This window comes from Orcinus orca, chromosome 16, assembly GCF_937001465.1.
Source record: "Orcinus orca chromosome 16, mOrcOrc1.1, whole genome shotgun sequence".
NCBI classification, from domain to species: Eukaryota; Metazoa; Chordata; class Mammalia; order Artiodactyla; family Delphinidae; genus Orcinus; species Orcinus orca.
Window position 1 is genome coordinate 52,614,226 of NC_064574.1, and position 16,446 is coordinate 52,630,671.

Here is a 16,446-nt window from a genome sequence, read left to right on the forward strand (position 1 = left end):
ATTGTCATGGCAATACATATTAAAAACCAGAAGAGCTCAGAAAATCCACAGCCCCAAATTGAAAGTTAAGAACAATGTCTTAATTCATTACTCACGGAATTAATACTGTACAACCACAAACTCGACAAATGAATATTCTGGCACTTAAAATGCCTACTGGGCTTCCCTGGTGGCGCAGTGGTTGAAAGTCTGCCTGCCAATGCAGGGGACACGGGTTTAAGCCCTGGTCTGGGAGGATCCCACATGCTGTGGAGCAACTGGGCCCGTGAGCCACAACTACTGAGCCTGCGCTCCGCAACGAGAGGCCGCAACAGTGAGAGGCCCACGCACCGCGATGAAGAGTGGCCCCCGCTCGTCGCAACTGGAGAAAGCTCTCGCACAGAAACGAAGACCCAACACAGCCAAAAATAATAAATTAATTAAAAAAAACAAAACAAAACACGCCTATTACTGAAATACATCCTAAAACACAAGAAACTAACCATCACAACATACTAGTTAAAAAAAATGTTTTACACTAACTTGAAGGAAAACCAGACTGCATTCCACTAGAACTACTGTCCCAAATATCTGGTTCTAGAAGACCCAGACTCCTAGATCTTTATATAAGAGATGTCCTGGAAAATTGTGTATTAATTCAATTTTTGGTTAATCAAAGTATAATTTAACTGATTTAGGAAAGTGACTTTTAAAGGAAGCTTAGTATGACCCCTTCTGCAGGGAGGGAGGGAGGATGACAGGCCTGTGGCCCTGGACCATCTCTCCTGTGCCGTGGACACCCAGCCACGTGGGGCAGGCTCGTGAGGGACCCTTTTGGAAGGAAGGAGCTGGGCTTGTTGAGAGGAAAGCATGTGGCCTGCACAGTGCTCTGAGGAACAGTGTGCTTGTCCATCTTTCCTTGTGCCACATGGAAACAACCAGAAAGAAAAGCAGCACATGTTCTGCAGGCAGCAGTGGGGTCTGAGGCAGGTGATCAAGAAGAATGAGAGTAATGAACACATAACGACAAACAGGGGAGGCTGGCAAGACAGCACAGATGAGGTGGAGGAAGATGAAGACGACGGTGCTGGAGTCACGGGGAGCAGCTCCAGCCCAAGGGGTGACACAAGATTCAAGGGCACGGCCTATCTGCCCAAACTGAGGGACACACCCAAAGACCACAGTTTCACCTTGGAAATGACAGGAAGGGACTTAAAATTCGGGAGAGATGCTCATCCTTTCCCTGCTCTGATGCCTACAGGGAGCCCCTGGGAGCCACACACAGGCCTCCTAAGCAGGGCGCTGCTTAGCCGATCAGCTAAAGGCTACAAAGATCGACTGGAAAGATGACAAAACGATGGGAATGATCAGGATGCAGCCAGTCCTGGTGCAGAGACTCTCGATTTGTGCTGAATAAACTGTTAGTTATGCAACTAGATCTGGGAACTGCATCTCCAAGGAGGAAAACCTCCTAAACATCTACACGTGGGATTTTACCCTGACCCCCTGACTCTTCTAGAAAACGGAGTCCTCAAAACTTACTTTAGAGTAATTCCAAAAGAAGTGTCCAGTCTACTCCACCCCTCACCCCGAAGTCGCCGCCATTATAGTGACATGACACTCAAATCCTCAGATACTGAGTATCTGTCAAGAAACATGAAGAGTCATCATGTTGGCTCTTGGCTCTCTAAACAAAGTGACGCCCCTCTTTTGCACTAACTGCTCTGCTGTGACCAATTCTAGTGCTGGAGGTGGAGGGTGGGGGGGATTCCAAAGCGACCATGTCACTGAGCACATGGAGGACCTGCCTACTCGCTAAGCTGAGCTTCACCCTCAGGTCTCCACCTTGGTACCTCTGCTCCCACTATACTTTGCGGTTAGTAGTTTCTGCCCTGCTTCCTACCTACTCCTCTGTATTCTCTTTAGAAATAGCTTATCATCTCATCGCCAAGCTTCTCTACCCCCAATGCTCACTTACTTTGTTGGTTTCGCTTGTCACTGGCATTTTTCAAAGGGAGGCAAACAGGACAGTCATGTCGTGTGCAGTTCTTCCAATGAGAGATGATTTGTCGTGAAGATGCACAATGGGCAACTATGACCAGAAAAACAACGAGATGTTATTTTTCTATCCAAATTGTCACGCTTTCAATTACACCTAAATTATAATGCCAGCTTCCATAAAAAAATGGTAACAAGTGTAACCACAGCACAGTGCAGGCAGTCCTCAACTTACAAACAGGCTATTTTCCAAAAAGTTTGTAAGTCAACTACTGAGAGTTCCAAACAAAAACTTCCCATAGAAGCAATGTTATGAATGATGGTGAATAAGGTTCAGCCCACAAATCAAAAACAAAACAAAAACTACTCGCCCTGAAATACTGCACAACTGGAATGAAAGGCAGAACAAATAATAATTCTGCGATGTCACTATTTACAATAAAAATTTTACATTATGTTTAAGGATGAAACCATCTAAATACTATAGCTGAAGAAATATAGACAGAAGCAAATGAGAGGTCTGTGGAGACTCTGAAGGGGACGCTGGGCAGTTCTCAAAGTACTTGAGAGGGCAGCTGTGCCTGGTCCCTCTTTCTTTATTTTTGCTTCCATGTGAAGGTGCTGTCACTTCTTTCTAAAGGTCTAGCATGACCCTCCTCTGCTTTTCCATCAGGATCAGGGTTACACCTGGGACTCACAAATGTCACAAGGGAAAGAGGGAGATCAGGGACAGACTCTCCCCAAGGTTTAGGAGCACAAGTTTGAAGAGAAGGAAAGAGAATAAAGAGTAAAGGGAAGTAGAGTTGTTAGTAAGAAGCAGTCTCTTCGGGAGAACTGGGGTGTCTGCTATTGAAGAGCAGGCGGCGGGGGCGGGGCACGTGACTCGCCTGAGTCCTCCTCCTGGAGGGGAAGGAAGGAGAGGCAGGGATGATACGGTGCATAGTTCCCCACGTCACAGACAGTCACCCAGGACAACTTCACCAGTATCCCAATGAGTCTCAAGACGAAAAGGTGGAGGAGCAAGACAGTGGGCCCCTGGCAGTGTGGGCACACAAAACGACTGCAAGACAGATGCTCTAGGTTCTGGGAAGGGCGTGTGCATGCGTGTATGTGTGTGAGCTACACTGTCCAAAAGAAAACCGTGATCTAAACAGTTATGACAAAGACAGTGTCAAGAAGGGACAAAGGTCTTCCGTGACACAGGAAGGCAGAAAAGAACAAATGCAGGGCACAGCCCCAGCCAGCAGAAGTTCACAGAATATCATAAAACCAAATCGTCTTTCTCCTCAGCAGGTAAGTGTCCAGAGGCATCTGACTGGTCGGCGTGTGGGGACGTTGGTGGTGGGAACCTTATTAACAAGAGAGGTGCCTGAGAATAATAGGCAAATTTCATCCTAAACTCTGCCCCCAGGACTTCAGAAAATGGCACTTACCTTGACAGGCTTTCCCAGCCTGACAATGTGTCATGTGATTCAAAACATTTTTCATGGTTCGACAATGTGGGAGAGAGCAGGCCCGAACCTCTCCATTTGCTTGTTCTCGCCTCTGACATTTATGAGCGTGAAGCAGTAGAACCAGCTGCTGCTGTATCAGTTTGCGTTTTTCAGGATCTGCAGTAGGGCCCGTTGCAATTGCCTGTGTGGGTCCAATTCCCACTGATGTTTGCATCTGAGACTAAAATAAAACAAATAAAAATATTTTAATAAGCTTTCAGAGTTCCAATTCACGTTCATTAATTATTTTTCAAACTAATGTTAAAGCTGATGGATAGTATCAGCCACAGAGAGAAGGCAGCTGGTGAGGTTCTCTTTAGCTCATTGGCAACTTTAAGGAAGATCCAGAGGCACAGAAATAAACCAACTCAGAAGCAAGGCTGGTTAAAGTTCACTTTTGTATGATCATCTGAGAGCAAGAAAGCGATGCTTATTCTAAACTGTAGTAACAAAAACCCAATTCACTCTACAATACACACAAGTGCACGAAAAGCTGTTACTATATTAGGTTCAACCATATGAAACTGTTGTTTCTCTAGGCCCAAATGACCAAACATTGGCAATTTCATATGATTCAACCTAATTAAAAAGATTGTCAAGGCCTGACCAATCACAACCCACTGCGAATATCTGATGGAGCATAAGAATCAGAGCCACCCTTTGGATTTCATAATCTTGTGACCAGAGGGACAATACTTGCAGCATTCCTAAAAGAATAAGACAGGAATTCCCGGGTGGCACAGTGGTTGAGAATCTGCCTGCTAATGCAGGGGACACAGGTTCGATCCCTGGTCCGGGAAGATTCCATGTGCCATGGAGCAACTAAGCCTGTACGCCACAACTACTGAGCCTGCACTCTACAGCCTGCAAGCCACAACTACTGAGCCTGTATGCCACAACTACTGAAGCCCCTGCGCCCTAGAGCCTGTGCGCTGCAACTACTGAGCCCATGTGCTGCAACTACTGAAGCCCGAGCACCTAGAGCCCATGCTCCACAACAAAAGAAGCCACCACAATGAGAAGCCTGCACACCGCAATGAAGAGTAGCCCCCACTCGCCGCAACTAGAGAAAGCCCATGCGCAGCAATGAAGACCCAACGCAGCCAAAAAATAAATAAATAAAATAAAAAGTTTTTTTTTAAAAAAGAGAATAAGACAGCACTTATCTTGAATACAACCACCCAGTACAATTGTTAATGCTTATCAAATGCTTTGCCTTCCATTAAAATTTCTACGCAGACATCTGACAATATTTTTTCTAAAAGTATTAGATGATCTGCTAAAGTTTCAAAAATAGAGTTTAGCTGCTCTCAGCCTTTCAAAGTAATAGGCCAGACCAACCATATCTCTTAACTGCAAAGAAAATGGAAAAGGTGACCTGTGGAGACCACCTTCTTACTCTTTACTAACTACCAACATTCTTCACACAAATTTACTAAAGAAACTTGTGAAATCAGAGAAATGTAATGTTCCTAATATGCAACAATATAATCCATAGTTCAGGGATTTCTATCTTCTGCTCTGACATTCACACTCCTCGCCTGATTTCACAACACTCAGTGCCTCCCATGAAGTACACCACCACTCTGATTTTCCAAATTAAGAATCAAAACTATACACCTGCAATTAGGGGAAAACCAAGTATAAAATTATTTCTTAATGAACCAAAGCTCATTTTTAAAAAGTTACAGGGTTTTGTGCTTTGGTTTTATCGTGATGAGAACTCAGAAAATAAGTGTGTAGAAAAACCGCCTGGCTTTGCTCAGGAGCACAACCCCTGGAAGCCTAACCAGGATCCAAAGCAAAAACAAAGTTCAAGCTGAGAGGTCGAGCTTCCTGACTGGTAGAGAAAACAGCCTCTTTTCCTTATGTCTGTTTTTTCCCTGATTATATAAACAATATATGCACCCGGTAGAAAATGTGGAAAGCAAAAGAACTAAGGAAATAATTAACATGTGAAATCCTGACAGCCAGGAGTCCACTACTGAAGCACAGACAGGTTTTTCTTCTTCCAGTCTTTTTTCCTATGCACATGTGTATGCATGAACCATCTGGCTTCGTATTTACTCCAGGTTCTGTCCCATACCATTAAGTTGTAGTATGATGTGTAGTGAACATGTGACTATACACTTGTTTATACAATCTCCCATGATTGGGCATAAACTGTACCCTCTCCTTTTTTTCTGGTACTTTAAAATAAAGCTCCAATAGCCTGTGACTATGCCCCCAGCAGCATTCAGTATCAATGTTAAATGTTTCAGAACTGATCAACTTATTCCCATGGACTAGAAAGTCCAAGCGGAAATCAATAGGAATAGAAGAATATGAGAAATATAAGATGATCCTTGTTTAGGTCTCTTCTGCATTTATAAAAATTTCAAACGTATGGAAAAATAGAGAGGAAAGGATACCATTATCACATCTAACAAAAGAAGGATTTTTTAAAAAAATAAATTTATATATTTATTTGTTTTTATTTTTGGCTGTGTTGGGTCTTCATTGCTGTGCCTGGGCTTTCTCTAGTTGCAGCGAGCAGGGTCTACTCTTCATTGTGGTGCGCGGGCTCCTCATTGCTGTGGCTTCTCTAGTTGCGGAGCATGGGCTCTAGGCGCGTGGGCTTCAGTAGTTGTGGCACTCAGGCTCAGCAGTTGTGGTTTGCGGGCTCTAGAGCACAGGCTCAGTAGTTGTGGCACATGGGCTTAGTTGCTCTGTGTCATGTAGCATCTTCCCGGACCAGGGCTCAAACCCATGTCCCCTGCATTGGCAGGCGGATTCTTAACCACTGTGCCAGCAGGGAAGCCCAAAATGAAGGATTCTTTAATATCTGTTAATATCTAGTCCCTATATGAATTTCTCTACTTGCCCCCAAAATGTCTTTTAGAGCTGGTCTGCACAAATCAAGACCCAATTCAGACCCAAACCCTACATCTGGTTATTGTCTTTAAAGTTCTTCATCTCCTGCCCCCTCCCCCATTTTCTCATGGCACTGACTTGAAGAATCCAGCCAGTTGTCCTCCTCCCATTTCTTAAAATACAGAAATGCTACATACAAAAAAATATGTATCATACAAAAATCTGGTAAAAATCTCAACCTTATGATTAAATTATGAAAGACTTTTTAGGGGCTTCCCTGGTGGTGCAGTGGTTGAGAGTCCGCCTGCCGATGCAGGGGACACGGGTTCGTGCCCCGGTCTGGGAAGATCCCACATGCTGCGGAGCAGCTAGGCCCGTGAGCCATGGGCGCTGAGCCTGTGCGTCCAGAGCCTGTACTCCGCAACGGGAGAGGCCACAACAGTGAGAATCTCGCGTAGCACACAAAAAAAAAAAAACAAAAAGACTTTTTAAAGTTATTAAAGATTAACACATTGCTTCTCATCTGGGATGTTCTTAATATAGCATATTTTGAGCTATACGTGACAGTATATTGAAACCTCAACATGTAGAAATAGCATGGCTGGAAACTATACAGCACATTCAAACCTTGGTCTTTACTTTGTCTATCTGTAGATGCTTAATAAGCTCTACACACTGCTTACATGTGTCTCAAAAAACATAATGGATGGTGAAGATGAGTCTGCAGCAAAATGGAAGAGAAGACATGTCTCGTGTCCCTGTGTTTGGCCTTCCCCATATAACTCCACGTACTTGCTCAAGGCTATTCCAGTTTGCAAAGTGCTTACAAACTTAGGGTGCATTTAAGTTCCTCCTCTCTCAGACTGGTGTTCAACAAGACAGAAGAGGTGTATGAACTCCTGCAGAAATCTGTCAGAAGCAGCCTTCAGACTCTACCAACTTCCCTGCTCAGTCCCCACTGTCCAGGCGGGCATGGAGAATGGAAAAAAAGCGCTTAGACAAGAACCTCCCTTTAAACATATAGAACAAAACCTGCATATTCCCCCCAAAGTAATTTATAATTTTATGCAAATTTATTTTTGCAATAGCCAAGAAAATTTTGAAAAACAGTAAGAATGAAGGAGAAATCTATCCTGCCAGATACCAAAACTATAAAGCTATAGATTTCTTTACATAAGTCTAGAAAAAGATACATGTACATATAAAATTAGTGTATTATACAGGTGGTATTTTAAACTGGACGGCTGTGGCGGCAATCTTTGATCCTTGTATCATCTTAAAATATAAAATAAATTCCAGGTGAATTAAAGTGAATAAAGTAGATTAAAATGGATAAAAATACTAGGAAAAAATACTTTTAGCAGGACAATAAGAAAAACTTAACATAAAGAAAAACAGCAAAATTTAAAAAGTGAAAAACAGGGAAAACGGTTGTTTTTGGGAAGTGGAAACAGTGAGTCAAAAGATAGGGCCATTATTAAAGCTCCTTATATATGTTGCTAAATTGTTTTCCAGAAAGGTTGTGGCACTTTTTATTATATAAAGAACTCGGGGGGGGGAAAAAAAAGATACTACTCCATTAAAAAGTTGGGCCAAAAAAAAATGTACAGATACCTCACAAAACAAATAAACAACAAACATAAAAAACGTTCTACACCTCGGAGCCAAGACAACTAAATGGAGAGAAGAATAGTCTTTCCAACCAACAGGGATAAAAAGGATAGGACAACTGGATATCCACATGCTAAAGAATGAAGGTGGACCCCTTCTTCACATCATACTCAAAAATTAACTCAAAATGGGGCTTCCCTGGTGGCGCAGTGGTTGACAGTCCGCCTGCCAATGCAGGGGATACAGGTTTGTGCCCCGGTCCGGGGAGATCCCACATGTCGTGGAGCGGCTAGGCCCGTGAGCCATGGCCGCTGGGCCTGTGCGTCCGGAGCCTGTGCTCCGCAACGGGAGAGGCTACAACAGTAAGAGGCCTGCGTACCACCAAAAAAAAAAAAAAAAAAAACCTCAAAATGAATCAAAGGCCTAAATATGAGAGCTAAAACCATAAAACTTTTAGAAAAAAAATCATAGGAGTAAACCTTCATGACCTTGGATTAGGTAATGGATTCTTAGATATGTCACCAAAAGCACAAACCACATCAATGAGAAAAATAAATTGGACCTCATTAAAATAAAAAGCTGTTATGCTTTGAAAGATACCATCAAGAAAGTGAAAGACAACCCAGAGAATGGGAGAAAACATCTGCAAATCATAGATGTGATAAGGCACTTGTATTAAAAAAACACTTACAACTAATGATTAAAAAATAAAAAGAACCTAATTTTTTTAAATGGACAAAGGATATGAACAGACATTTTCCCAAAGAAGATATACAAATGGTCAATAAGCACATGAAAAGACGCTCAGCACTATTAGCCATCATCAGAACCACACTGAGGTACCATTTTACACCCACTAGGTAGCTACAATTAAAAAAACGAGACAGTAACAAGTGTTGGTGAGCATGTGGAAAAACTGGACTCTCACACACTCTACTGGTGAGAACGTCAAATGGAACAGCAACTTTGGAAAACACTCTGGCAGTTCCTCAAAAGGTTAAACCTGGAGTTACCATATGGCCCAGCAATTCCCCTCCTAAGCATATACACCCAAGAGAATTGAAAACATATGTTCACATAAAAACATGTACACAAATGTTTGCAGCAGCACTATTCCTAACAGCCAAAAAAGTGGAACGAACTTAAACGCCCATCAACTGATGAATGGAAAAAAGTGATATATCCAAAATGCAATATAATCCAACCACAAAAAAGGAAGTACCAGTACATGCTACAACATGAATGAACTTCAAAAACATCGTGCTAAGTGAAAACAGCCAGTCACAAATGACCACATATTGTATAATTCCATTTCTATGAAATGTCCAGAATAGGTAAATCCATAGGGGCAGAAAATAGATTAGTGGTTGCATCTGGCTGAAGGTCTGGGGGAAATGGAAGGAACTTGCTAAAAGTACAGAGTTTCTTTCTGGGATATGAAAATGCTCTAAAATTGTGGTTGGCGGACTTCCCCGGTAGCACAGTGGTTAACAATCTGCCTGCCAACGCAGGGGACACGGGTTCGAGCCCTGGTCCGGGAGATCCCACATGCCGTGGAGCAACTAAGCCCGTGTGCCACGACTACTGAGCCTGCAGCGGCTCCAGAGACTGAGAGCCACAACTACTGAGCCCATGTGCCTCGACTACTGAAGCCCGTGCGTCTAGAGCCCGTGCTCCGCAACAAGAGAAACCACTGCAATGAGAAGCCCACTCACTGCAACGAAGAGTAGCGTCCACTCATTGCAACTAGAGAAAGCCCGTGTGCAGCAATGAAGACCCAACTCAGCCAAAAAATAAATTAATTAATCAAAAAAGAAAAAAATTTAAAAATAAAAAATTGTGGTTGGTGATGGTCACACAATACACTGAATGCCACTGAATTGTGCACTTTAAAAGGGGGAAGGAACACTGTATGGGACATGAATTATATCTCAGTAAAGCTGTTTTAAAATGAGTTCTATCTCACTAAGCATCAAAGAAATGAAATGAGAACAAAGAGACATCTTTCACCTATCAATATGACCAAGATAAAAAAAAATGGTATCAATGAGGGTACAGAGACAGCAATTTTCAGAGATTTTGGTGATAATGCAATTTAGTACAACTCTGGAAAGCAACATGTATCAAAAAGAAAAATGTGCATTTCTTTTGATCCAGTAGTTCTACTTCTTATAACTTATTATTAGGGAAGTAACCGGACTAGTGTGCTAAAATGTATGTACAAAGACAGCCACCACGCCTTGATTAAATCACTGAATACTGGAAAACTCCTAAATGCCTATCAAAGGTGGACTAATTAAAAAAAATTATGGCTACAGACCTCATGAAATCATATGCAGTCATGAAAAGTAAGGTGGACCTCAAGTGACCCCAGTCAAAGCCACATGGTACGTAAGGGCCCAAAGCCAAGCCCTAACCAAATCCTTGACCCACCCAAAATTGTGAGATATAGCAAAATGATTGAGGCAAACGAAATTAGTAACAATAATAATGTAGACCTTCATGCTCTCATGAAAAGCTGTCTATAACATATTAAGCTACAAAGGAAAGTTATAAAATAGTACCATAAAGTCATTTGGTTTTTCTTTATTAACTTTATATTTTGTACCTGTTCTTAGAAAAACTTTGTTAAGATTATTTGGTGGTTAGCTCTGGGCAGGGGTGCGATCGTGTTTATAATTATGTATTGTTTGAATGTTTTACAAGTGTCCACTATTTTTATAAACAAAAAACATTCCACTTTGGGAGGGATCAGAAGAATCAGTAGAAAACAATGAACAATTAAATATAAAAAATAAAATTGTAGGGCTTCCCTGGTGGCACAGTGGTTGAGAGTCCGCCTGCCGATGCAGTGGACACAGGTTCGTGCCCCGGTCCAGGAAGATCCCACATGCCGCGGAGCAGCTGGGCCCGTGAGCCGTGGCCGCTGAGCCTGCGCGTCCGGAGCCTGTGCTCTGCAACAGGAGAGGCCACAACAGTGAGAGGCCCACGTACCACAAAAAAAAAAAAAAAAAAAAAAATTGTAAAGGTACTAGAAAGTATTAAATGAATATTTTGTAATGCAAAAGTGGTAAAGGTCTTCATAAAAATATGTAAATAAAGCAGTGGTTCCTAACCAATCCCTAGTAAAACCTCTTCAAATACAGATTTCCCATTTGTCCCTCCCAGGGACTATGATTCACTAATCTGGGGCGGAGCCAGAGGCATTTCTATTTGTTAAAGTTCCACAGGGAGTGCTTTATTATATTTAGCTTTCTACTTTTTAAAGATTTTCCAAAATGAACATGTATGTACTTTTACAGTTAGAATAAAACAAAACATTTAAGAGCAAAAGGGCCACAGGTGATTCTGATGCAGCGGCAGCCATGCATAATGGAAAAGCGCCAGGGCCAGGCCACTGTAATAGCAACCAACAAACTAGGAAAAATATCTGAAACACACAAGACAAAGCAAATAACACTGCAGGTATTATTCTTTTTCCTCTCCTTGGCCAGTCTTTATTTCTCAAGGACTTTGTGCCAGGCTCTGTGTTCAGTGCCCAACAGCATCAGCTCATTTAATACCCACCCACCCACCCCCAAGGGAGGACTAACTCAGGGTCCAAAGTGGCACTGGGCAGTGGTGGAGAAGGGGATCTAGCAGTAGACTGCCCACCTTTTAACCCTCCTGCTGCCCACCTTGTCAGAGGGTTGCCCACCTTGCTTTATAAAGCATTCTAAGAGAATCTAACAGAAAAACTGGCCAAGGACAGGAACTAAGCAACTCAAAAAATAAAAGCATACTAAACGTAAGTACTTTAATTCTTACCAGTAATCAAGAAATGCAAATCAAAATAATAAGACACCATTTCCTCCTATCAAAGGACAGAGTGATAATCCCCAGCCTTGGGAGCACTGTGCGATACTAGTGACCTGGTTCGTGGCTTTTCTTGGAAGGCAATATAACAGTATCATTAAAGGCCTTAAAATGTATGAAATTTGCATTTCAGTAATTCCCATCAGATCACATGCAATTCCTAATCATGGAAGGGGGAGGTTACCACGGCGTGGGAGTCACACTGGTGCAATTGTGACCCCCCCACCCATGCCTGTCAGCATTTTGAACGATGAGAAACAGCAGATGAACACAAAGCACATGATCTAAGGGCTGTGGAGGGTACAGCCCACTCACCCCTTTTCAGTCTTTGCTAGATCTTTGCTCTTTGCATGTGTCACTTGTCACCATAACTCAACCGTCATTTACACCCCTGTCCATCACACGACCTTGAAACGCAAACATTTTATATTTATTGTGGTGTATTCCTTAATTTTTAAAGGAGTTTGATGTATTTTTATTAGGGTTGTGCTATTGTTACATAGGTTTGAGTAATCAGCACCAACCCCATTTTTTAAAATGCCCTTTATTCTATCCTAAGGATAGAATCACAGATATGCACAAGGAGTATGTATAATAAAGTTTATTCTGGCATGCTTTCTAGAAAAGGAAGTTATTTTCCATGAAGCGTCCAAGAACAGATTATAATGTCTGCAAAGGACTCTGTAATGCAAACAGTAAGAAGCAGACACTGACCAAGACAGAAGAGGGAATGAAAGTGCTTCCTCCTGCCACATAACCACTGCCCCCAATTCATGTCGGGCTGGATTCCTAGATATGGCCCTTCAGGATCAACCTGGCCCAGACATTCTACATTACTGATGGACTCCAGACCCACACTCCTCTGACATACTCCCCTGGCCCACCTGGAAACTTTACTTCTTCCCAACCTCCACTTAAAAGTCAGAAAATGACAAGAAAGCAAATACCAGGTGGGACAAAGCGTTGTTCTGCAATATTTGCTTGTTCTGATTCCCCCAGAAGGACCCTAGAACAGCTGGGTACACAAAGCTTTGCAGTCATAAAATAAAGAATATGCTCATTAAATGCAGAGCTATCAAACTAGGAAGAAGTGATAATCACCTGAGATGATAAAGATCAATTGGTAAGAAACCGAACATAGTTGTTTAGATAGAAGGAATAATGTTTCTGTGTTTTCTCCTTCTTGCTTGGTGTTTGTTGATTAAAAAAAATAAGATTACCTTCCAATTTAAGATTTAAATTCAATAGGGAAATAATTTAAAATGAGCAAGCTGGACCAGAATGATTTCTAAGCAATCTTCCAAATCAGAAATGCTGTGATTTCACAGCAGAAAACAAATGGCTAAGTCAAGAAAGAAAACTCGATGGGTGAGCCAGAGGGCCAAGGCACAGGACTGACAACTGGACAGACCCACTCTCTCCCCTGCCCTAAGGTCACTCCTTCCGACCCAGAGAGTCGGTCTGCCATGGAGGGCTGAGTGGTCAAATGCACCTGTGCAAAGAAACCCTAAAAGGTAAAAGCTGCTGAATCTATTCCAACAGCCAAGGTGACAGGCCAACCAGACCAGCAGGTCTTAACTGAGTTAAGGGGTCTTCACAGCATCAGGCCCATTCACCGAATGAGAATTACCAATCTACTAAAAACTTTTAAGGAATAATCTTCTTGACCATCAATATATACGAACATATTCTTCAAGAACATTTATTACAGTAAGTTTTTGATAACTTGGCAAATTAATCATTTGACTGAAAAATTCGTTTTTGGTGACTTGAGCCTTAGGGCCATTTCAGATAATTGTGGAAAAAAGTAAAAAGAAGTTAGGGTAATTAGGGCTGCAAAAAGACTGTTGTGGTTCCTGGCTCTTCAGACACAGTATTGCACTTACATTTTTGGTAGCTACGACTATCTCCTTCCAGATCCATTAAATGTGCTATCTACTGAGTTCTTCTTCCTTTTAAAAAATTATTTTTTATTAAAAATTTTTTTTAATTTTTAATTCTTTTAATACAGTCTTTTAAGGTGTCTACTGAGGTCTTCTTAAAATGGTCACTTCATTTTCCAGAAACACCTGTATTTGCTGCTATCGAGCAGGCAGAAATTCCAACACTAGTATGTGGTGGGCGCAGCTTGTTTAGACATGAAGAACCTTCCTACTGAGTCTCTACTTTACATGAAGTGAGAGGGCTGAATGTCTCTGGAGATAATTTATGTTGTTTTACCCAGAAAGTTTCATTGAAGAAAAGGCTACGCTAATTAGACCCTAGAAAAGACACTGTTGGTTAATGGAAACTCATCTTGGAAAGAAGTTAAATGATCTTGATTGAGTACTTGCAATACGTACAGTTGGTTCCTAATATCAAAGAATACTGTTAATTTTTCTCCATTTATAGTTTCCTGATATTCGCAACACATCATATTTTGTGCTTAGTCTATGTTTCCCAGCTGATATTTATTACCAAAACAAAAGGGGATGAGTTAAAACAGTAGAAAGGATTTATACAGGTACTAATAAGAATTTTAGAACTAAAAGTTATTCTTCAAAGGCCTCACATACACATTTTCTCAGAGATCTTCAAGTTACAGGTGAAGGCAATAAGTTGAGAATACGAAAGGTAAACTCCTAAAATTACAAAAACACTTGGATGGCTAATAATTACAGGCAAGCGCTCACTTCCCAACCTTGTCCCCTGTTTTCCAATTCAATTACTGAGGCATAATTCATAGCCACAGAGTGATTTTATACAGAAACTGCTCTCACGGTGAAGAGCTGACAAGACTCTTCACTCGTCGTTTCCAGAGAAGGACGACAGTGCCGGGAAGCACTCTCCCCAGTCCTAGGGTAGAGGGAAATACTAGACCACCAGTGATTTTAAATTCATGCTTGTGAAGTACAAGGAGCTAGTGGACAATGGTATGCGAACATCAGCATCTCCGCAGGGCAACTAAAACTGTGAGATGAGCCAATCAAAGACAACAACAAAGAGGAGACCCTTGGGTTCACAAAGTTCAATCAGTTCAAGTCTTGCTCCCTCAGTGATCAGAAACTGGACATGGAGGACAGAAAATCATAAGAGAATAAGACAGAAAAGGTGGAGGGAGACAGGGAAGCCTTCTGAAGTACTGAAGTGGACTCAAGACTAACAAAGTAGCCCACTCCACAGTGGGGCAGCCGGGCATCAGGTCACTGACACTGCAGGGGACAGTGGCTCTCAAAGACTAATCTACATCAAAATCACCGGAGGAGCTTATTTAAAGCTGCAGTTCCAGTGCAAAAGAAAGAACAAGTCCATCTATTTGGCAATTATCCTGAACCGCCTTACAGGGAAGTAGGTGGCATACACTGGAAAACTGAGAAAAAAACTAAAGTTTCACAAATAACAGTGACAGACAAGAACACAGATTCCTCACCCTCTTCTAAGGCATTCTGAACCAGGAGGGCAGGGTGGGGCCCAAGAATCAGTCCCACTGATGCAGTGGGTCCACTGACATGCTGAGAAACAGAGAGGACTAACCCCAAAACACACAGCTTGCCCTGGAAGAGCCGTAGCTAATGGCACTATCCCACATCTTTGTTATTCTGGCAGGACACAGAACACAGTTCTACAACCCTCCTCTGCATGGATAGTCAGTACTAGCGACACTTTCCTTCATTTTAGAGACATGAATCAGCAGCTGCCTGGGGGCCTCGTCCAAAGCCTCCAAGTTCAAATTCTCTGACACACGACCAAAATCCTAACACCATTCTCATGAGCTATTTTATTTTATTCTTCTGTGAGCAATTTTAATAAGCAGCACTATTGATGATTTTCCTCCATTACAACTTTAAGAATGGCAAAGTCTCCATAATACAGTTCTTAGTTTTTCTCAAAACAACATAACAAAAAACCCCAACACGTATGAACTTTCTATTAGAAATAACCCTTGTAAAATAAGCTCAAAATGGACTAAAGACCTAAATGCAAGGCGAGACACTATAAAACTCTTAGAGGAAAACATAGGCAGAACACTCTATGACATAAATAACAGCAAGATCCTTTTTGACCCACCTCCTAGAGAAATGGAAATAAAACCAAAAATAAACAAATGGGACCTAATGAAACTTAAAAGCTTTCACACAGCAAAGGAAACCATAAACAAGATGAAAAGACAACCCTCAGAACGGGAGAAATTATTTGCAAACGAAGCAACTGACAAAGGATTAATCTCCAAAATTTACAAGCAGCTCATGCTGCTCAATATCAAAAAAACAAACAACCCAATCCAAAAATGGGCAGAAGACCTAAATAGACATTTCTCCAAAGAAGATATACAGATTGCCAACAAACACACGAAAGGATGCTCAACATCACTAATCATTAGCGAAATGCAAATCAAAACTACAATGAGGTATCACCTCACACCGGTCAGAACGGCCATCATCAAAACATCTACAAACAATAAATGCTGGAGAGGGTGTGGAGAAAAGCGAACCCTCTTGTACTGTTGGTGGGAATGTAAATTGATACAGCCACTGTGGAGACCAGTACGGAGGTTCCTTAAAAAACTAAAAATAGAACTACCGTATGACCCAGCAACCCCACTACTGGGCATATATCCTGAGAAAACCATAACTCAAAAAGATTCATGTACCACAGTCTTCACTGTAGCTCTATTTAC

At 41.8% G+C, this 16,446-nt stretch overlaps 1 protein-coding gene across 5 annotated transcripts in view; it reads right to left on the reverse strand.

Annotated features, from left to right (window-relative positions):
- Nucleotides 1-16,446, reverse strand: part of CREBBP (CREB binding protein) — a 131,595-nt gene that overhangs the window by 50,920 nt on the left and 64,229 nt on the right. For 3 of the 5 annotated variants that reach the window (XM_033428930.2, XM_004270237.4, XM_033428931.2), the window contains exons 4-5: nucleotides 3,411-3,651; nucleotides 1,958-2,071 (exon numbers count right to left, since the gene is read on the reverse strand). In XM_033428930.2, coding sequence (XP_033284821.1) covers nucleotides 1,958-2,071; nucleotides 3,411-3,651 — 355 coding nt within the window. The remainder of the gene's footprint in view (nucleotides 1-1,957; nucleotides 2,072-3,410; nucleotides 3,652-16,446) is intronic. The other 2 variants (XM_033428929.2, XM_033428928.2) reach the window with 1 other exon arrangement.